Source organism: Ailuropoda melanoleuca, chromosome 16 (genome assembly GCF_002007445.2).
Source record: "Ailuropoda melanoleuca isolate Jingjing chromosome 16, ASM200744v2, whole genome shotgun sequence".
NCBI classification, from domain to species: Eukaryota; Metazoa; Chordata; class Mammalia; order Carnivora; family Ursidae; genus Ailuropoda; species Ailuropoda melanoleuca.
In genome coordinates, this window is record NC_048233.1 from 78,618,093 (window position 1) to 78,639,372 (window position 21,280).

A 21,280-nucleotide genomic window follows, 5' to 3' on the forward strand; every position below is an offset into this window, starting at 1 on the left:
GGCCCGGAAAGATGGCGGAAAGAGCTAGATCGGATATTGCATGAAGAATGAGGAGTACGGTTCCTGACTGAGGATAACAGTGAATGGCAGTGGTTTTCACTCAGTCCCCTCCTGGATCACTCACATCACACACGAAGCTGGCCCCTTCACGTTTCGATACTGCCACTCAGAACCCAGGGGCTGGCTACTTCCTTCTCAAATCCCATCTCCTGTTCACTTGCTCCTCTAAATATTCTCTTATATCTGGAAAAATTCCCGCCTGACTCCACTTAAATTTTAGGTTGTTATTTAAACACATGTATACAGCTCACATTTACTGAGCACTTCGTATGCCCCAGTCATCACTCTAAATGCTGGACACACATTAAACCATACAATCCTTGCCATGGCCCCATGATTATCCCCACTTTACAGATGAGGAAGCTAAAGCACAGGGAAGTGATGTGCTCAGGGTCATACAGCAAGAGCCTGACCTGGGGTGCAACCCAGAACACCACGCCAGTCTGTGCTTTTAAACACATGAGACTCCCTCTGCTGGTAGAGGCTGTGGCTGCTGCCTCTACTCCCAAGTGCCAGGCACACTGCTTTCCGTGTAGGAGGTGTCAACAAACCTGTTTTAATATATATATATATACACACACACATACACGTACATACACAGTCACATTGCAGTGTGACAAATACCCCTTCTTCAACTAGGAGAGTAGCCCCACCATACTCCGGCCTCCTGGAGTCTCTCCTGAGGGAGCCAAGGCTCAGCAGTCTTCACGGATGACACCCAATGGGGGCACTTTTATTAGACAAATGGGAAGGGGCACGGCGCACCTTGGCGTGTATACTGTCTGGGGCCTCACACGGGCCCAGAGCTCTGCTGTACCCTCTTCATCAGCTCTTCATCCTGCATAGACAACTCTGTCAACTTCTTGCCCATCCGCTCATGGATGTCCAGATACTTGGAGACACAGCGGTCCAGGCACACAGACTCGCCCTTGGACAGTTCTGCTTCCTTGTAGTGGGGAGGCACGCACTTCCGATGGCAGGCACTGGTCATTCTGGGGGAGGGGGAGGGGAGGANGAAACTGGACGATGACTCTGGAGCATGGCCTAATAAGAACCTGGCGTTTGCCTCCCCTTTCAGCATTAATGCACGTGCAAACATCTGCCAGGACATTCATGTGCATCATTACGGCGGCCCGGAAAGATGGCGGAAAGAGCTAGATCGGATATTGCATGAAGAATGAGGAGTACGGTTCCTGACTGAGGATAACAGTGAATGGCAGTGGTTTTCACTCAGTCCCCTCCTGGATCACTCACATCACACACGAAGCTGGCCCCTTCACGTTTCGATACTGCCACTCAGAACCCAGGGGCTGGCTACTTCCTTCTCAAATCCCATCTCCTGTTCACTTGCTCCTCTAAATATTCTCTTATATCTGGAAAAATTCCCGCCTGACTCCACTTAAATTTTAGGTTGTTATTTAAACACATGTATACAGCTCACATTTACTGAGCACTTCGTATGCCCCAGTCATCACTCTAAATGCTGGACACACATTAAACCATACAATCCTTGCCATGGCCCCATGATTATCCCCACTTTACAGATGAGGAAGCTAAAGCACAGGGAAGTGATGTGCTCAGGGTCATACAGCAAGAGCCTGACCTGGGGTGCAACCCAGAACACCACGCCAGTCTGTGCTTTTAAACACATGAGACTCCCTCTGCTGGTAGAGGCTGTGGCTGCTGCCTCTACTCCCAAGTGCCAGGCACACTGCTTTCCGTGTAGGAGGTGTCAACAAACCTGTTTTAATATATATATATATACACACACACATACACGTACATACACAGTCACATTGCAGTGTGACAAATACCCCTTCTTCAACTAGGAGAGTAGCCCCACCATACTCCGGCCTCCTGGAGTCTCTCCTGAGGGAGCCAAGGCTCAGCAGTCTTCACGGATGACACCCAATGGGGGCACTTTTATTAGACAAATGGGAAGGGGCACGGCGCACCTTGGCGTGTATACTGTCTGGGGCCTCACACGGGCCCAGAGCTCTGCTGTACCCTCTTCATCAGCTCTTCATCCTGCATAGACAACTCTGTCAACTTCTTGCCCATCCGCTCATGGATGTCCAGATACTTGGAGACACAGCGGTCCAGGCACACAGACTCGCCCTTGGACAGTTCTGCTTCCTTGTAGTGGGGAGGCACGCACTTCCGATGGCAGGCACTGGTCATTCTGGGGGAGGGGGAGGGGAGGAAGGGCAAGGTCAGGTCAGTGGCATACCAGGAACTCTGCATCATTCCTGCCCTGCTATGCTGATTTCATCTCACAGGAAGGCAGTGTAAATCCTCAGCCTGCATCTCAACCATCTTAGAAGGTCCTCGAGAGTGCTCACGTGATCTGAGCCCATGTTCATTTAAATAGGAACCATTAGTTGAGCACTGGCTATGTTCCAGGCATCATGCTAAGTGCTTGACACGGTTTGTCATGCAGTCCTTACAACAACCCTATGAGGTAGGCACAATCGTTATCCCCATTTTACAGATATGGAAATTAAGGCATGGAGAGCCTCAGGATCATGTAAAGCTGGGATATGAACCCACAGAGTCTGATCTCGCAGCCTGCATTTTAACATTATTTAAAATAATTGGAAGTATTCTAATATATAGCCTCCAAGATAAACCATTAAGAGAAAATACCAGGTGGCTTAAGCCAATAAAAGCAGCAACCTGTGTGGACTACTTACTGTGTACCAGCCTTGATACTAAGAGCTTGTCATACGTTTCTACATTTAAAATCTATAATGTCTCTACAAGGTAGGTACCATTATTATCTCCGTTTCGTTTATTTTTAAAAAGATTATTATTTATTTATTTAAAAGAGAGAAAGCACATGCACGGCCTGAGTGTGTGGGCAAACAGGGAAGAGGCAGAGAGAGAATCTCAAGCAGGCTCCCTGCTGAGCGCAGAGCCCAGTGTGGGAATTGATCCCTCCACCCTGAGATCACAACCTGCACTGAAATCAAGAGTCAGACACTCAACCGACTGAGCCACCCAAGCGCCCCTACCTCCATTTTATAGATGGGAAATCCACCAAAAAGTCCAAGTAACTTGCCTGAGGCCATACTAGTGGTGATTGGTGCAGTTAAAATTTGTTCCCGGGGCACCTGGGTGGCACAGCAGTTAAGCATCTGCCTTCGGCTCAGGGCGTGATCCCGGCATTATGGGATCGAGCCCCACATCAGGCTCCTCCGCTATGAGCCTGCTTCTTCCTCTCCCACTCCCCTGCTTGTGTTCCCTCTCTCGCTGGCTGTCTCTATCTCTGTTGAATAAATAAATAAAAAATCTTTAAAAAAAAAAAAATTTGTTCCCAAATCTGTCAAACGGTTGTGGGCACTAGTTTGGAGTCGGACTCGGGTACTGGTCCTGACATTGCTACCGACCAGCTGTGAGCCCTGAGAAAGTTATTTAACCTCTAGAAGCCTCAATGTCTTCACCTTAGAATGGGACAACTAAAACTGACCCAGTGGATCATTCTGAAGATTAAAAAAGATGAAGGCATGTAAACTGCTCAGCATGTGCCTGAGGTGGAAGACAAGTTTAAGAAATGTTAACCACTAAGTGGGCCATGTGCTGTTTATCACAAAGGCAACACTCAACTGTTCCTGGGACCCAACCAGAGCTTGGACTGGGGCTTCTCTTCCTGCTCAGCCACTCGGTTTCCAACTGCATCCCAATCTAGATGTCCACCTCGTTCTAGTGACCCCATACCGCGTCTGCATTAGCCCTCAACCATGAGCAGTGTAGGTGGGGCTGGTACCCTCTAAAAGGCACCCTGAGAAAGGGTGACCTACGATCATTCTCAAAGACAAGGGAGCGCACCGTCGGCCCTTACCTGTTGTACATATCAGCCATCATCTCCACCTCCAGCTCCGCAGCCAGCTGCTGGGCCCTGAGTGGATCCATCTCAAACCTGCACCGAGGGGGAAATCTTCTGGCCTCCTAGTCTCTAGGAGCAGACATCGCCGTCAGCTTCCACCCCTCCCGTTCCGTTTTCCATCCCACGGGGTTAGAGGATGCGGAGGAATCATTGGACGTCGGGCTGGCAAGGGCCACTGACCTCAGTGAGCTCAACCACCCCATCTCACAGATGTGGAAACTGAGGACCAGAAAGGGAACACTGCCCAGCCCAAGGTCACACAGTACGTCAACGGAGAGGCTGAAAATCGAGACCTGACGCCCCAGTCCCTAGCGGTCACCTCCACCCAGGAGAAGTTCTAGAGACCGAAAAGGAACACTAAACCGCGGACCTGAACCTCCAGGGCCCTAGGAATTCGAAAACACGCGGAGCTAAGGTGCACAGGTCCCGGTCCAGGGGTTGAACCTCTGAAATGGCGGCGCCATCATCAGGGTCACCTTAAGGCGAGAGCTCACTTACCACGGCCTGGGGCCAGTCACAATGCCCGCAGTGTCCCCAACTTCAGGCAAATACTGGAGACTCACCGTTGGACCAGGTAGGCTAGGGCGGAAGCACGTGGGTCACCTCCGGGAAGGAAGTCCCGCCTCTTCTTTGATCAGATTCGCTTCCGGAATGAAGTACCAGCGAGGCGGCGCTGGGAAATCGGCTACCATAGAGAGGGAGCCGCCGGCCGTGGCTGAAGGCGAAGGCGCCTTACATATGCTAGAGAGGACGCCAAAATACCATTGAGGCTTGGGCGGAGTGCAGAGCGCCTGCAGCCTGGCTGTCAAGTCCTTTGGGTTATCGCGGAGAGGTCGGAGTTTACCTGTTTTGTAGGAGGGGGCCAGAGGGCCGAGCTCGGTGAACCTCGCCCCCACCCCCGGAGAGTTGAGGCCCCAGCACAAACCCAGGCGCGGAGAAGGAAGGACTCCCCCAAAGAGCAGTTCTGTTTGTGCTGCAAATTAAGGTCACGTGGGACGCTTTAAAATATCCCAGTGCCCATACCTCACTTCATACCAATTAAATCAGAACCTCTGGGAGTAGGACCCAGGCATCAGTAAACGTTTCAGTTCCCTAAGTGATTTCTTTGTGCCGCCAAGTTTGAGAGTCAGTGCTGCAATGGACTGTGGGAACACAGCGGCCTGTAGGTCCTAAGCTTTCGCTGGGGTTGCAGAGAAGCGAGGCAAGGCTCCTCACAGAAAAACGGAGGCATGTATACAGTCTGTTTTATGCAACTTCTGCTTCCCTAATTGCGCAAGGAAGTCAAGATTTTAAATACTGGCCCTCATTTCTTCTCTAAGGACTCATCTTTCTCAAGCCCTGTGCCCCCATACTTTAAAATTAAGGTAGGGTGCCTGGGTGGCTTACTTAGTCCGTTAGGCGTGGGACTGTTGGTTTCCGCTCAGGTCGTGATCTCAGGGTGGTGAGATAGAGCCCCGCCTTGGCTCCCGGCTCAGTGCAGAATCCCCTTGAGATTCTGTCCTTCTTCCTCCCCCTTTGCCACCTCCTGAGTGTGCACTTGAGCTCGCTTCTCTCTCCCAAATAAATAAATAAAATCTTTTTTAAGAATTAAGGTATAACAGGGGACCCTGGCCGGCTCAGTCAGTAGAGCACACAACACTTGACCTGCCCCCCCACCTCCTCCTGAATTTGAGCCCCACCTTGGTTGTAGAGGTTACTTAAAAACTTTTTCTCGATAAAATTAAGGTATAGCATTTTAACTGAAGTACCTGAAACTTAAGCTTAGTTCTTTTAAACTCAAGCTTAATTTTTAAATATATATATTCATTCTCATAACCACCACTCAGATCAAAATACAATGTATTTCCAACATCCTCAAAAGTTATCTTATGTTCCTTCCCAGTCAATACCCCCTCTCCCAGAGTTAACCACTATTCTGACTTCTATGGCCATCAGTTAGTTTTGCCTACTCTTGAACTTCATGTAAAAGGAGTTGTACATTATTTGCTGGTTTGTGCCTGACTTCTTTACCTCAATGTAGTGTCCGTAAGATATCATCCACACTGTTGTGTGTATCTGTCATTCATTCTTTTTTATTGCCATCTAGTGTTTGTATGAATAAGCCACAATTCATTATTCACCTGTTGATAGACTTTTGGGTTGTTTCCAGTTTGGGGCTATTCTGACAATGCCGCTGTGAATATTATTGTACATATGTTTTAGGGGACACATGTTGTGTACTGGTTTTAGCTTGTTTTTTTTTTTTTAAAAAGATTTTATTTATTTATTTGACAGAGAAAGAGAGAGTACAAGCAGGGGGAGCGGCAGGCAGAGGGGGTAGCAGGCTCCCCTCTGAGCAGGGAGACCGATGTGGGACTCAATCCCAGGACCCTGGGATCATGACCTGAGCTGAAGGCAGATGCTTAACTGACTGAGCCAGCCAGGCGCCCCTGGTTTTTGCTTTTGATAAGATGGTCAACACATGGAATATTAAGAAATTGCATGGGAAAAGGAGATGGGTTCTTACAAGAGTAATCGGCTTCCTTGATGGGATTTTTATTCGGTATTACAAAAGGTTACACACTGTATGGTTCCGTTTAAATAATATTCTCAAGATGACAAAATTATAGAGACAAAGAGATTAATGGTTGCCCAGGGTTAAAGGTGGGGGTGGAGGTGTGTCTAGAAAGGGGTAGAACAAGGGAGATCTTTGTGGTGATGGGTTGGTTATGCATCCTGATTGCGGAGGTGTTATACGACTCTAAACATGTGATAAGATGTCATAGAACTATACACACCATTGTTCCAGTGTCAATTTCCTGGCTCTGATATTGCATATAGTTATGTAACATTGACTTTTAGTATTCTCCCTGTATTATTTATGCAACTTCCTGTAAACCTATAATTATTTCAAAATAAAAAGTTAAAACAATCATTACAAAACAGAAAAACAAAAAATGTACTTAAAAAGCACCTAGTCCATGGCAGATGCTCAGTAAAAAGAAATCATTGTTCTCATTCCTTTTAATTTTTTGACTGTTATTAGAGCAAATGTAAAACATACAGAAAAGTGGAGAGCACAGTATATTGAATTTAACAGTTGTTAACATTTAGCCGTATTTTTAAAATCTATTTTGACCTCTCACAGATAAAGTCCTTTTCCACAGTGCCATTTTCATATTCTCAAAATTATAGTAATTGCTTGATGTAATCTTATGCACATATTCAATTTCCTCCAATTTCTCAAAAATGGCCCCTTTTGGACGCCTGGATGGCTCGTTCAGTTAAGCGTCTGCCTTCGGCTCAGGTCATGATCTCAGGGTCCTGGGATCCAGCCCCACGTCAGATTCCCTGCTCAGCAGGGAGTTTGCTTCTCCCTCTCTCTTTCCCTCTGCCCCCCCCACTTGTGCACACTTGTGCTCTCTCTCAAATAAATAAATAAAATCTTTTAAAAAAAAAATAGCCCCTTTTGGGTGGCACCTGGCTGGCTCAGTTGGAGGAGTATGCAACTCTTGATCTTGGCGTTGAGTTCAAGCCTCATGTTGGGTATAGAGATTACTTCAAAATAAAATATATTTTTAAAAATGGCCCCCTTTTTATGTGGCAATAACACTTCACATGAGATCTACCCTCTGAACAAATTTTTAAGTGCACAGTGCAATTTTGTTAACTGTGTGCACAATGTTGTATAACAGATCTTGGGGACTTATTTATCTTGAACACCTGAGACTTTATACCCATTGAACAACATCACACTCTCCCCCTCCCCCCAGTGCCTGGGTAATCACTGTTCTTACTGATGATGATGTCATGGCTATTAGGTAGTATGAGACTGTCTTTTCCTTCCTATACTTACACGGTTGGGGATTTGAGAACACGAGTAGGAATCTCCAGTTGTTGCTGTTAAGTTTCTTCTTGTAAAAACCAAACCAAAACAAAACAAAACCAGTTTACACAGCCCCAGCCTTCCAAGATCTCTTTGGAATCCAGATACGTCATCTAAAGTTGCTGACCTCTGTCAGCACCACCCTGAGGCTCTGGCCTCTCCCTCTACCATGCTCCACCCCTTCCCAGCCTCCCAGGCTCCCGAAGGGAGTTGTGTATTTGCTGCTCAGCGTGGATCAGTATTGTCCTCTTGGATGGGAGCTCAACCGCAAAGGAAGGGATTCAGGATGGTCACCCGGAGTCTGTTATGGGCCCTGACCACTCATGAGAGGCGTAGAGAATACAAAGTCTAGATGGACTCCCTGGAGAAGAACAGGAGAAGAGAAGGCAAGAATGTCAGTGGCTTGCATGGAAGGGTCATTCTAGTGGCTTGGAGACAAAGCTGGCACAGTCTTGGTCACTGTCATCCACAATTACCATTCAGTACCACGTCTCCTCACCTTCAGTGTTGACCATCCGATCCAAGCCACTGCCATCTTGCACCTGGCTTACTGCAGTAATGCCCTGACTGGTTTCCCCACCTCAGTTCATGCTCCCCCCTCAGTCTATTCTCAAAACGGCAACCAGAGTCATCTTGTCAAAAACTAAAGTTAGATCATGTCCCTTTACAACCTGAAAGGCTCCACTGGCTTCCAATCACAGAGCAAAAGCCAGAGTCTGACAGGGGCCCCACAGGATTTCCCCCGCCATGACCTTCTATTAACTTATTTATTTATTCAGTATGTATATATGTATGGAGCACCCCCCGTGAACCCCGCAATTAGGTAGGCCCTGGGAGACAAAGTCTCTGCTTTCGTGGAGCTTAGAGCCCAGTAAGAGTCAGATAGTAAGTAAATTAATAAGCTCACTTTGGATTCCAGTAAATACTATGAAGAAAATAAACCAGGACAAAATGATGGAGAGGGACAGAAGCCATGGAGGCCTCTCTGAGGGAACAGAATTTGAGCTGAGAGCAGAATGAGAAGGAAACAGTCTTGCAAAGAGCAGAAGCAAAAAGCTGACAGCCTTGAGTGTGGAAAGGAATCGATTTATTTCAGGAACAGGAAGGAGGCCAGTGTGACTGAGGTGGAAAGAACTGGGGGAGGTGGTTTTGGGGAGCCCCAGGCTCCCTAAGCGATAGGGGTGTCCCCTGCACACATTCTCCCAAAGTAGTACCTCGCTGAGATCACAGGACACATAGGGAAGATACGGATTTGTTTTCCTGAGCAAAATCTCAATTCAGGGGCGCCTGGCAGGCTCAGCCGGCAAAGCCTGTGACTCTTGATCTCAGGGCTGTGAGTTCAAGCCCCATGTTGGGCATAAAGATGACTTAAAAATAAAATCTTAAAAAAAAAAATCTCAATTCAGTATGAAGACCTCTGAGCGTCCCATGTACCAGTCATTTCAGCTTAAAACAGAATTTAGTCTTGTATTTTCTAGACCCTAAGCCCAGTGCTCCATTGGCTTGGGCCCTGGCTCCTCACCTGTTCGCCCCTCCCCTTCCACATCTCTCTGTGCTGTGTGAGCCCCGAGACACCCCCCTGTGGGCAGCTGTCCCGTTCACCCCCTCTGCCGCCCACCCTTCAGCAGCTGTTTCTGTCTGAGGAGGAGTAAAGGACTATTTAAAGGAACATGGGGTGAGGGGGGCAAAGGGAGCAGAGGAGGCCTAGCCTGGGCTCTGGATGGGCAGGCGAGGCCAGAGGGCTGGTGACCATCCTCCACATGGGCCTGCGGATGGTCTTCGGGGTCACCAGAGCCAGGCGAGTACATTGGGAAGAAAGGTGGCCGCAGGATGGATACCGCCGGGGTCAGGGCAGGAAAGACGGGCTGTGATTGAAAGGTGCCACCTGTCAGATCTTCACGGGAAATCTGAGCCTCCTGGGCCAAGGGAAAGTGTTGTACCAACAGGGCGGTAAACACTGCTCTTCTTCAGCTGAAGGCTCTTGAAGTGGGGGTGGGGTGGGGTAGAAGGGGGGAGGAAGGGAGAGGCGGGCAGACGGAAGAGCTGGGGGCTAGAGGCCGCTGGCTGGGGCTAAAGGCAGCCCGGGAGTGAGGCCGCTCAGCTGGAGGAAGGAGACAGCTCCAAGCCCCCAGGCAGAAGCCCCACAGGTAGGTGAAGCTCTGGGTCCCTTTCTAAGTGCCCCCCTCCAGCTGCCAACCCCTCTCCCACCTTCCAAGGGCTGGAACCTCCAGGCAGAGCCCCAGAGCTGGCGAAATCTTGGCTCTTTACTAATCCTCTCCACCTCTCTGTCAACTCTCTTTGGATGCTACAGGTCAGGGAGCTAGCCCTAGGGTGTTGGGCCACTTGAGATTACCCACAGAGTAGCCTGCAGGTGGCCATCCCCCGGGAGGACCTGACAGGGGCAGAGAGGGCCTTGGGAGTCTGGTCTGGTCGGGGTGGGAGGCAGACTCTCTAAGCAGTTGAGAGTGTCTTCTCCAAGGAAGGGTCACTGGCTGGGATGGGGGACAGACAGCGATGGCCTCAGGACCACCAGCAGACAGACTGGGGGTCAGGGAGGTGTTCATAGAACCATCAAGTGTCGTCTACAGTATTTGGGGCTTGGAACTTGAGCTCCTGGGTTCTTTTTCTCCCAGCCGGCCAAGAGAAACAGGGAGAGAGAAGGGGAGCTGTCTGCAGTGCTGCTTGGGATACAAAACGGGGTGCCTGTAGTCTTCCTGGGGAGGAAAGAGAAGGTGAGATGGAGAGGAAGGGATGGAGGGAGGAGAGGGCTTGCCGTGCACATGGAAGAGAGAGAGCTGCACTCCTCAGCCACACCCGGCTGCCCTCGCCCACCAGTGGGGTGCCCCTCACTCTGGCCTTGAGCCTCTGGAGGGACGCTGGCTGCAGAGCTGGCGGGAGCAGCACCTTTGGCACAAGCACCAGACCACTTGTCAGGAGACCCGGGCTCTAGGTATGGTTGGGCCCTGTGACTTTACTCAAGGGGCTTCCAATTCCTAATCTGCAAAACGGGACCAGTAACACCTATTCCAAAGGGCTAGAGCAAGGAATGAGTGAGGTCCCACAGGGTCCCTCGGAGTGAGTTGGAAACCTGGTAGAGAATTGTTAGTGTTGGGGTGGGTGCTGCTACCCCGGCTTCTCACATTCTGGGGTTCTTCACTCCTTATCTATTTATGACAAGCCTGGGGGGTGTGAAAAGCTGAGGTGATGAACACACAGGACGGCCGAGGTGTGTGTGTGCGTGTGTGTGCGTGCACCTGCACCTTCCTTCCCTCCCGCCCCCATCCTCTGCAGCGTGTAACAGGTACACGAAGGGAAAGATGGCCACAGCACTCTGCTAAGTCGTAGCCAAGCACCACAGCCCTCTGAGGTATAAAAGGGGCTTGTTGTCATCTTACTGGCGTTCAGTCCTCCTTGCCTTGTCTACCAACAAAATGCCTTCATGGCTGGGTCAGGGCCAACATCAATGGGCAGAGGCCAACTTACAGCCATACAGGCCGCTGTGTGCTGAGGGCTCCCTTCAGGGTGCCTGGCTGGCTCAGCTGGTAAAGCATGCAACTCTTGGTCTCAGGGTTGTGAGTTCAAGCCCCACGTTGGGTGTGGAGCCTAGTTAAAAGTAATAATAATACAATAATAACAATAAAAATACAAGAAAGTCTTGAGTGCTCCCTTCATGGCAGGCACACCTCAAAAGACTTTCTATGCATCGGCTCCCTTAACTGTCCAGTATCCTACAGGGTGATTTTTATCTCTACACATCACAACACGGGGAGGGCAGGTAGCTTGCTCAAGATCACACGATTAGTAAACAGTGGGAAGACTCCAGACTTGATGATTTTCACCCCTGTACCACACCACCTTCCAAAGCGAGCACGGAGTTTGGGGTTGTGTGGGTCATTCAGGCCAACATCTGCCATACTTGCCTCTGGGAGACAGGGCGTCGCTCAAGATGGCGGTAGGCGCATTTCAGGAAAAGCAAAGCAAAAAGAAAAGAAAGCAAGAAAAAGTAAATCCACGGTCAAATAGGTTTGGGGAACAGCAAGTTAAATAAAGCTAAGCAAAGTTACGGTTTCTTTACTATGGAGTGTCTAGAACCCTCTTCTGTGCCAATGAAGTTGTATATCTCTAAAAGGATAAAGAGGAGGCTGTTTCTGGAACAGCCTCGGCCAGAGAATACATTTCCCTGACCCCAGCTCCTATTAATGTCTTACAAGACCCCAGTTTTCCACAGAACAGTTTGGAAAATCTGATCTAGACCAATCCTGTCCTGTCAGTAGAAACTGAGGATTCGAGAAGCAAAGGGTCTGCTCCGGTCTCAGAGTGAGCGAGTAAGAGATGGGGTCAGTCTGGCTCTGTGGCCTCCTGGCTCCCTGCTGATGTGCATTCCATCTCCAGCTGGTTGGCTCCCAGCTAATACACGGCTGGAACTGCCGAACCATGAAGGGGCTCTGGCGGGAGGAGCGGAGTGGGCGGACAGTGTGAGCATCTTTGCAAATCCCAGCCTGCTTCCTCGGAAACCGTGGGGGCACCGGATCCAGGGACCCCGAGGACTCTGGACTGGGGGCAGTAAGACCCGAGCGGGTGGCAGGAACAGAGCCCTGTCACCAGTCCTCCTATCTTCCTGCCTCTGTCCCAGCTGCCCAGGTGCCCTGGGTACTGTCACCCAGAATGATGGCACGGCAGAGGGCAGGTGGTATTTTTAGCCTGAGTCATGCCCTGAACACTATTTGAGGATTGATTTCTTTGTAAACAGACACCCAAGAAGGGCAGGGGGATGGAGCTGGCCCTGTCCCCGCCCCCCCCACTTGTCTTTTTAGATCCTACAGTATATACAGTACTGGAATAGGAAAGCTCAGGTCAGGGTATTACACCCTCCCCTCCTCCCCCACCCCACCCCTGGCACTTAGAGCGTCAGATTTCTCTGGCGGAGGTGAGGGAGAGTACGTTTCTATTCTTCACCAAAATAAACGCTCCCCTGTCCAGGCCCACCTTTTCTGAGAACCACTGGCTGAGCTGGGACAGAGCCGTGGCAGCTGGCGGAGCTGGCAGAGCCCCAGAGACCAGCTGGCCCAGGCTTTCCCAAATTTCAAGCATTTTCACGCCACCCCCGGGATTTAAGCACATCTGTACCACCTGTGTCCTGCTTTCCCGAATGCTTTCCTTTGAATTAACTTATTTTTAAATTCAACAAATATTTTTTTAAAAGATTTTATTTATTTATTTGACAGAGATAGAGACAGCCAGCGAGAGAGGGAACACAAGCAGGGGGAGTGGGAGAGGAAGAAGCAGTCTCATAGCGGAAGAGCCTGACGTGGGGCTCGATCCCATAACGCCGGGATCACGCCCTGAGCTGAAGGCAGACGCTTAACCGCTCTGCCACCCAGGCGCCCCAACAAATATATTTTTAAAAGAAAGTTTATATCACTATTGGAAATGGAAACTCAATATCACCGGCCAGAAATAGAAAGTAACCGTAAAAAGAAATACAACGGAAACAAGGCAGCACTATTAGACTCTATCTAGATACTTCTCCCTGCTTTGGGCTCCGAGCCAGGTTAGCCACTACGTCCATTGAAAGGGGAGAAGAGCCACTGCTCCACAGGTGTTCCCGATGCCAAGACCCCATTTTCACCATTTCATTGCCTTAATCAGAAAGAGGCAAGATCCTTGAAAAGGCATTATGTGATCTGATGTTCTTTAAAGCCCAAGCCACAGCCTGTGGGAGGTGAACGCCATCGCAGGCCAAGTTCATGTGGCCCAACACCTCACCTGTGGGGAAGCCGTGCTGGACCCCAGGGAACGCGGATGCTCCCGTCACATGTCCAAGTGGTGGCGCCATGGGGGACCCAGGACTGAGCCTGGCCTCCAGACTCCCAGGCCAGTGCTCTCTGAGGGCGGGGTCTTCACCTGGCGCAGGAATGGGGTGTGACCAGGTCTGCTTGCCTCCACTTTCCAGAAATGGAGCAGAAGGAAGAGAAGCCCTCTGCAGATGGGACCACGGTCTCCCCAGCCCCGGAGGCCCCCGTGACGCAGGGAGGTGGAGACCCCGCAGAGGAGGCCAAAAGCACAACCGAGACGAGTGTCAAAGAGGGGCCTCCAGCTGGAGCCGGAAAGCAGGAAAGGGCACCAGCCGAGGACTGCACTTCTCCTGAACTTCAGGGGGAAGCCAGTGGATTGGATGAGGTCAAGGTGGAGTCCAAAGCAGAGGCTGAACTTCACAAGCAGGACGGCGGGAAGGAAGAGACCCAACCTGCCCCCAAGGAGGCTGAGGAAGCAAAGGGGACCACGCTGGCCTCTGAGAAGCAGCAAGCTGACGAGAAGGAGGCCAAGGCCCAATCTAGGGAGGAAGCCTGTGCGAATGACGAGGCCAAGGCTGAGCCCAAGCAGGCTGCTGGGGGGCAGGAGGCCAAGACTGGAGCCAGGGAGGCTGACGGGAAGGAGGAGGCCACAACGGCCTCTCAGGAGAAGAGCAGCAAGACAGAGGAGCCCGCGGCTGAAGGCCAGAAGAAAGCCGGTGCCCCAGAGGCCAGGTCAGACTCTCAGACGAAGGCTGCTGTGGAAGGGGAGGCTGGCGCTGAACCTCGGGAGGCTGACGTGAAGGAGGAGGTGGTGAGTGAGGCAAAGGAGAGGAGGGAGGAGGCCCCCCAGTGTTCTGAAGTCCTCTGCACCCCAGGAAGTAAGCCCACCCACCCCCCCGCCGGCTTTATTCCTTTGGGAAAGTCTAGTCTTCCCAAAGACATCAAGAGCCTGGGGTGGGGGGTGCAGCGCGGTGGCCTCAGGCTGCCTTCCGGATCTTTCTGAAGCCCTCACAAAGCCTCGGGCAGGTGCCCGTGGGACCATGAGCCCACACAGATCATGTCTGTTCCAGGAGCCAGGTAGTCCCAAAGAAGAGCAGGACCAGGGTGTGGAGGCAGAGTCGGAGGAAGGAGCAGGGGTGATTCCCAGCTCCCCTGAGGAATGGCTCGAGAGCCCCACCGAGGAGGGCAGTGGCCTCAGCCCAGGTGAGTGAGCCCAGGGGCCCATGGGGCGCTGCGGTTGCTACCCTGAGGGGGTGTGCAGATAGCACGTCAAGGTAGCTCCAGCTTCCCCCCGTCCCTCCATTCGCTCCTTCCAGATGGGCTGGGTCCAGACACGGAAGCTTCCGGGGAGACCAGTCCTTCTGCCAGGTAATGCCAAATTCTGGGGCCCCCGTTCCAACACCCTCTACCATGCACTCCCTTCAAAGTCTACCATCGCCTGGGCCTGGGTCTCCCTGGCCCTTGGTCTAGAGATAGTCCAGGATTCCTGGCTTTCAGCCCCCAATCCCAGGGCAGAGCCCAGGAAACCAGAGGAGCCAGAGGCTGGGAGCAAAGGGACCATTTCCCCCTCCACCGCTAAAGCCTCCTCCTCAGCGTCCTCGTTAGATCTTCATGGGGCTCCTCGTCTCGTCCTTGAGCATGTTTCCGTGGCGTGAGCATTGCCCACGGAGCGTGAGCAGAAAGGCTGAGTTCGGGCAATGACTATGCCACGTACCAACCGCGTGACCTTGGCCATGTCACTGTTCTCTTCTGTGAAGCAGGCATCGTAATCGTACCTCATAGGATTAGTGTGAGGCTTCCATGGCATAAAAGGTAAAAAGGACATGGGGCGCCTGGCTGGCTCAGTCGGTAGAGCATGCAACTCCCGGTCTCAGGGTCGTGAGTTTGAGCCCCATGCTGGGCATAGGGATTACTTTTAAAAGAACAGTGGAGAGCACTGAGCACCGTGCCTGATACCCAACGGGTGCTGGATACAGCAAGAACCTTCTTGAATTGTACAGCTTGACTCATTGGAAGAATCATCCTTTGTCTTGACCTGAGATTCACCTCCGTGCCAGTTTCTCAGGGAAAGCTAACGGGTGCATGTTCACTCGGGCCGTCACGTGGCAGGCTCGGCTGGATGCTCTCCACTCCCCTTCTTTCTCCAGCCTTAGAGCCCCCTTGGCAGGTAGCTCTTGTCCCCAGTTTCCAGATGAGGAGGCTGAGGCTCAGAGAAGTGACATGACACTCCCAAGATCACACAGCAAATAAGAGGCAAAGCCAGGATTCAAACTCAGGTCAGGCCTCAGACTTTTCTTAGCTCTGCACACATATCTCACCAGACCACATGCTCCCCAAAGTGAGACAGCCTCATTATTCTGCCTCGATCCCCTCCCAGTGCTGGGCACAGAGGAGAGGTGTGCTGGGAACGGAGGCCACAACTTGGTAAGCCTCGTTTGACTGCAGGGATCTCCCACCCTAGCCGGGCTCCCTGCCCACTCCTTGTGTCCTGGAGGGGCTGGTCCCAGCCCCTCTCACACTGTTCTGAACCTTCTTCGTAGTGAGTCTTCACCCAGTGACGTGCCCCAGAGTCCTACAGAGCCCCCTCCCTCCCAAGAGAAGAAGAAAGAGAAGCCACCAGAGCGCAGGGTGTCAGCCCCTGCCCGGCCGCGGGGGCCCCGAGCACAGAACTGCAAAGCCATCGTGGACAAGTTTGGCGGGTAGGGTGCAGGCTGGGCTTGCCCCAGGAACCACAGGACGGTCGGCGGGGCGGGGGCCCTGACAGCATGGGAACAGCCCAGGCCCTGGTGGGAGGGCTGCTATCTGGGGCGTCCTATGAGCTCTCACCTCCCTGGCCGGGCCTTCTCCATGCCTCCCCTCGCAGGGCAGCGTCGGGCCCCACGGCCCTGTTCCGAAACACGAAGGCAGCCGGGGCGGCCATTGGCGGTGTCAAGAACATGCTCCTCGAGTGGTGCCGGGCCATGACCAGAAACTACGAGGTGGGCCGGGCCAGGGACCCTCGCCCAGGCCGGGGAGGGGCTGGGTGGCGCAGAGCCCGAGGGAAAGGTGCAGGCCCTTGGGCCGGACGCTCACCGAGGCCTGCTCGCCGGCAGCACGTGGACATCCAGAACTTCTCCTCGAGCTGGAGCAGCGGCATGGCCTTCTGCGCCCTCATCCACAAGTTCTTCCCCGACGCCTTCGACTACGCCGCGCTGGAGCCCACGCAGCGCCGGCACAACTTCACCCTGGCCTTCTCCACCGCAGAGTAAGCCGCAGCGACGGACCCGGGGTGGGGGGGGGGGGCTTGGGAGATGCACCCCGGGGAGCACGGGGAAGGGGGGGAGCTCAGGGAGCCGCTCCGGAGCACGCAGGGGCGCAGGCGCGCTGGATTCACACCCGGAGTAGCGGGCGGCTCAGCCAGCCACACGGCACGGTCACGAATCCAGCAGACGCTGTTCAAGCCTCAGGAACTGTGTCAGGACGCAGCCGTGGGCAAACCGGGCAGAATCCCCGCTTGTCGCGGCTTAGAGTCTACAGGGCGAGATGGGTCATAAGCACACCCCTCCGTGCGAAATGTAACGCGGGCGGCAGGGGGCAGGGGGCGGTGCCCCCGAAGAGAACGCAGGCCGTAGGCGAGTGGCAGGCCTGCTGTTTAGACACGGCTGGTCTGACGCAGCCATTTCTTAGCGGTGTGCTCTTGAACAGGCGCCTTTACCTCTCTGAGACTTCACGTCCTGATCTGGAAAATGGGCGCGACGTTTCCTCATCCGCAGGGCTCCTGTGAGAATTAAGTAGGTAATTAGGTGCTATTGGTAATTAGGTGCTATTGGACCTACTGCTCTAGCTCTCTATAGCAGTGCCTCGCCCACAGTAAACGCTCCAAAAATTTTTCTGAGCTGTCGTTCCTATATGATGATGGATGATACCACCGCTTTTACGGTAATTATTCGCCACTTTGGAATCTGGAGGGGGATTTCTTGCTGAGGCTCATACAGCTGGATGCCAGGGGTGGTGGTGATGGGATGGAGAACGGGGTACTGGAAAAGCAGGAAGAGTGTGAGGAACAGCGAGGCCCGAGGAAGAACCTGAGAGGCAAAGATGCGGCTGCTCGGTGGTGGGGGAAGGGGAGATGCTCTCCCCACCAAAGCACCAGAGCTGGCCTCAGCTGGAGCCCTCTGTCTCTACCTACTGGGAGGCCTGAATGCACCCTGATGGCCTTAGGGCTCCCAAGGAGCACATGCCAGGAGCACCCCTTCTCTCCAGCCCCCCCCCAGAGGCTTCTGAGCCACCTAGTAGAAATCGATTATGCAGAAGATTGAGGTCAACTCTGAGGCCCCAGAGTGGACAGATGAGGGCACTTCCAAAGCCCTGGGACAGGGAGGGAGTCACTGGGGATGTCAGCATTGGGGCTGGAACACGGAGCCCTCTGATCTAGACCAGCCCTGGGGAAGCGCGTTCCCCTCTCTGGGCCTGCGTGTCCCCCAGGGGCAAAATGAGAAGATGGATGTGGAGTTATGATCAATGTCATCACTCAAAAGGGGACCTTTCTAGGTTGGGAGGGGTTCCTGGAGCATGCCAGCTCAGCGCCCAGCACCCTTCCCAAGACGCTCCCCGAGGCACATATATGGATCCCTAGGGCATCAAGGATGGAATCTGAAAACCACCAGGCTTGATATTCCAGAAGATCCCTTCCAGTTTCACATTTTCCTGTGAGGGATGGAATGCGTGCCCTGGGGTGGAAAGCCGAGGGGGTTAGGAGTGCCAGGTCCTGCTCTGGTTCAGAAGCACTTTTAATGTTGATGACCAGCCCCATGAATCGAGGGTGAATAGGTGCCAGGCGTCCTGCTAAGAGCTTTCCTTGGATCATTTCATTCTATCCTCTCAGCAGTCTTAGAGGGTGGGTGTGAGTAGCGAGGTCCCTCGATGTCCTAGGTTCATACAGGAGGGCCCTGGCAGAGCCATGACATGGATGTGAAACTTCCAGTCGAGAGCTCTAAGTGAGCGCCAGGAACCCAGTGTCCCTGGCCTGCAGGACATAGGTCATTGTCCTCCTGCAGCTGCCTTGCCTCGGTTCCAAGCCAGGCAGAGCCTGGGGCAGGCAAAATGAATAATCAGGTGAGGAATAATCAGGTGACAAGGACCGGCCTGCCAGGAAGCATCAGGCAGCCGTGAAAAGGGAGGGCTGTTGGTAGGGATGCATGGGGCCACAGGATGGAGGGACTGACCTGCTGAATTCAAATCTTGCCCCCCCCCTTCTTAGCTCTGTGACTCTTGGCAGCTGACTTCCCTTCTCTTTGGGTTTGGTGTGAAGATTGTGCGAAGTAAGGGGGCCCCTGCCCCAGCCATCACCTCCCACTGCCCCTGTTCTAGAACTCACTGGATTCCCATGGAATCCTGGGATGCAGGGGAACAGCTAGTGCTCGCACCCCACCCCCATCAGCTGTGCTGCCAGAGGAGCCTGGCCCCACCACTCCTCAGGCCAAGAGGGAATGAAGCGCCTCATGTGTAGGGGGCCAGCACCCTGACCCACCCCCAGGAGCGGAGATCACCGCACTGGTTGCAGGGAGCATGTCCCATTCTTGGAAATCCTCCAGCCTGTGCCCCTCCCCCGGCTCTCAGACCAGTCTGGCTTGGGTCTCAGCCTAGCTGTCTCTGCCCCAAGAGAGGGTTTCTGCTGGGACCCTAGATTCTCCCACTGCCAGCACCCACGGCAGTCTGATAGGCTGGGACTGCCGAGACCCAGCTTTAGGGCAAGGATGCCAGAGGCAAGCCTGGGATTGAGTCCCAGCTGTGTCACTCCCTTTGGCCTTGACATACGTGTGCTTTGGCCAGATCAGACCAAGCTGCATTTGAGTTGTGACTGGCAGGGGCTCATTGACCTCATCTGTACAATGGGTTGGTCAGCCTAGATGACCGCCCGGCTCCAACATACACGATTCTGTGGGTTTCACTCTGGCTGGGCTGTCCCTGCCCCCCGGGGCGGCCACATCCTTCAGCTTTGGCTGGGCTGCTCAGCCATCCCCCCCCGCCCCTCAGGAAACTGGCCGACTGTGCCCAGCTGCTGGAGGTGGACGACATGGTGCGACTGGCGGTGCCGGACTCCAAGTGTGTCTACACTTACATCCAGGAGCTGTACCGCAGCCTTGTGCAGAAGGGGCTGGTGAAGACCAAGAAGAAATGAGGAGCGGACCGGCCTTGTGGGTGGAGGTGGGCAGAGCTGGGGCTCGAGCCAGGGCAGGTGGCACCAGTCTTAAATGCATTAAAAGTACTTTTATAAAATCCTGTCTGGCCCCTCAGTGCACCCTCCATCCCCCGCCCGGGAACCTCACTCCCTCTGGAATAATAAACCCCGGCCGCCAGGGTTCTTCACCCAACACGATCTTCTCAACAACCGGGACAGGCATTTGGGAAAGGGCAATGGCCCTGCTAAGCAGCTGTGTGACCTTGGGCCAGTGAGTTGACGTCTCTGAGCCTCAGTTTACCATCTGAACAGGGATAACAGGAGTCCAAACCTGATGGAGGTGTTGTGAGGGTTGAATGAGATAATGAAACGAGCCAACAGCCTTGCCCGGTGCGTGTCACTTTAGCGTTCAGCAAATCAGGCCAAAAGTAAGCACATTTGTACATTTTGAGCCATTGGTGGCGCTTTTCCTGATTCTCTTCCCTCTTTCCACACTTCCCCCAGATTGGGTGCTGGGACAGAAGGTTCTCTGGAAATCTCGAACTCGGTTAGCAGGGCCTGGGGAGATACCCCGCACTCCGTCCCTGACAAGCGGCAGCTTCCCAGCAGCTTAGACTGCAGCTGCCTGAACGTCCTTCGTCCTTCCTTCGGGTGAAGTTAATCCCTCTGTTCCGGCTGGAGTTCTGGCTTGTTTTTGCTGTTCCATTGTTCATTAGAGACGCGCCCCAGAGCTGCTTAAAACTTCGTGCTAACAGGCCTGTCTGCCTTCATCAGCCCTTCGGAGCGTGGGTGCTGATGAGAACAGCTCATGTGCAACAGAGAAACAAAACCCAGCCGGCTCGGCACGGTGGACGAGGGCGTGGACCGGGCCCCGACGGGCGGAGCAGACGCGGCCATCCACCGCAGCACTCTGTGCCTCAGTTGCCTCGTCTGTAAAATAGGGGTGCTCCTCCCCCCTGTGGACAGGTTGACAGCCTAGTCCCTCAGGCCAGTTTTCCCCACAGTGTTCGGGGTTACACGAGGCTCGAAGCCCCGTGAGCCGTCCGTTCTGGGGTAGACAGTAGACAGCAGCTAACCCTCAGCCTCACCTTCTCCCGGCGAAACCACCCGTCCTCTCAGCGAACACTCAGCCAGGCTCCAAGTTCATCTGTGCCTTTAATGGGTGGACAAGCAGATGGTTTCTGTGGTCCCCCTGGAATGGAAGCTGGGGGGGCACTCCTCCCAGCCTGAAGGCTGGCCCCCAGAAACCGGCAACCTAATGGGATTGCAAGTGGTTTTAAAACCAGGTAGTCAGGGGGTGCCTGAGTGGCTTAGTCGGTTAAGCAGCTGAGTCTTGGTTTGGGCCCACGTCATGATCTCCGAGTCCTGGAATCGAGCCCTGCATTGGGCTCCACGCTCAGCATAGAATCTGCTTGAGATTCTCTCTCTCCGTCTCCCTCTGCCCTCTGCCCCCCGCCCCCCGCTTGTGCATGCATTCTTCCAAATAAATAAAATCTTTAGAAAAAGGGAAAAAA

At 53.1% G+C, this 21,280-nt stretch overlaps 3 protein-coding genes across 4 annotated transcripts; 1 reads left to right on the plus strand and 2 right to left on the minus strand.

Annotated features, from left to right (window-relative positions):
• Nucleotides 1–833: 833 nt before the first annotated feature.
• Nucleotides 834–1,055, minus strand: TIMM10 (translocase of inner mitochondrial membrane 10; the record flags this gene model as incomplete). The annotated part of the gene is given in 1 exon segment (NM_001304897.1): nt 834–1,055. A coding segment is annotated over 1 exon segment (205 nt), but the record flags the coding sequence as incomplete, so codon positions are not given.
• Nucleotides 1,056–1,775: 720 nt separating this feature from the next.
• On the minus strand, nt 1,776–4,597 carry LOC117794981 (mitochondrial import inner membrane translocase subunit Tim10). Of its 2 annotated transcripts, none has more exons than XM_019803206.2 (3): nt 4,445–4,597; nt 3,902–4,015; nt 1,776–2,242 (listed from the first exon to the last, which is right to left on the minus strand). In XM_019803206.2, the coding sequence occupies exons 2-3, from the start codon at nt 3,970–3,972 to the stop codon at nt 2,041–2,043; spliced, it is 273 nt and encodes a 90-aa protein (XP_019658765.1). In that variant the 5' UTR covers nt 3,973–4,015; nt 4,445–4,597; the 3' UTR covers nt 1,776–2,040. The 2 variants fall into 2 exon arrangements, with proteins under 2 accessions (XP_019658765.1, XP_019658766.1); XM_019803207.2 differs by having other exon boundaries at nt 3,902–3,979; nt 4,445–4,581.
• A 4,901-nt stretch (nt 4,598–9,498) lies between these two features.
• SMTNL1 (smoothelin like 1) lies at nt 9,499–19,799 on the plus strand. The gene is made up of 8 exons (XM_034645625.1): nt 9,499–9,958; nt 13,765–14,465; nt 14,677–14,809; nt 14,923–14,974; nt 16,147–16,305; nt 16,470–16,584; nt 16,699–16,850; nt 19,622–19,799. The coding sequence occupies exons 2-8, from the start codon at nt 13,767–13,769 to the stop codon at nt 19,764–19,766; spliced, it is 1,455 nt and encodes a 484-aa protein (XP_034501516.1). The 5' UTR covers nt 9,499–9,958; nt 13,765–13,766; the 3' UTR covers nt 19,767–19,799.
• Nucleotides 19,800–21,280: the final 1,481 nt, after the last annotated feature.

Excerpts from the sequence above, each read along its gene's own strand:
- SMTNL1 (XM_034645625.1), top strand. The coding sequence starts at position 13,767 with ATGGAGCAGAAGGAAGAGAAGCCCTCTGCAGATGGGACCACGGTCTCC. Across the intron at positions 14,810-14,922 it reads GGGCAGTGGCCTCAGCCCAG|ATGGGCTGGGTCCAGACACG; the intron begins GTGAGTGAGCCC and ends CGCTCCTTCCAG. Across the intron at positions 16,306-16,469 it reads ATCGTGGACAAGTTTGGCGG|GGCAGCGTCGGGCCCCACGG; the intron begins GTAGGGTGCAGG and ends CTCCCCTCGCAG.
- LOC117794981 (XM_019803206.2), bottom strand. The coding sequence starts at position 3,972 with ATGGATCCACTCAGGGCCCAGCAGCTGGCTGCGGAGCTGGAGGTGGAG. Across the intron at positions 2,243-3,901 it reads ATGGCTGATATGTACAACAG|AATGACCAGTGCCTGCCATC; the intron begins GTAAGGGCCGAC and ends CCCCTCCCCCAG.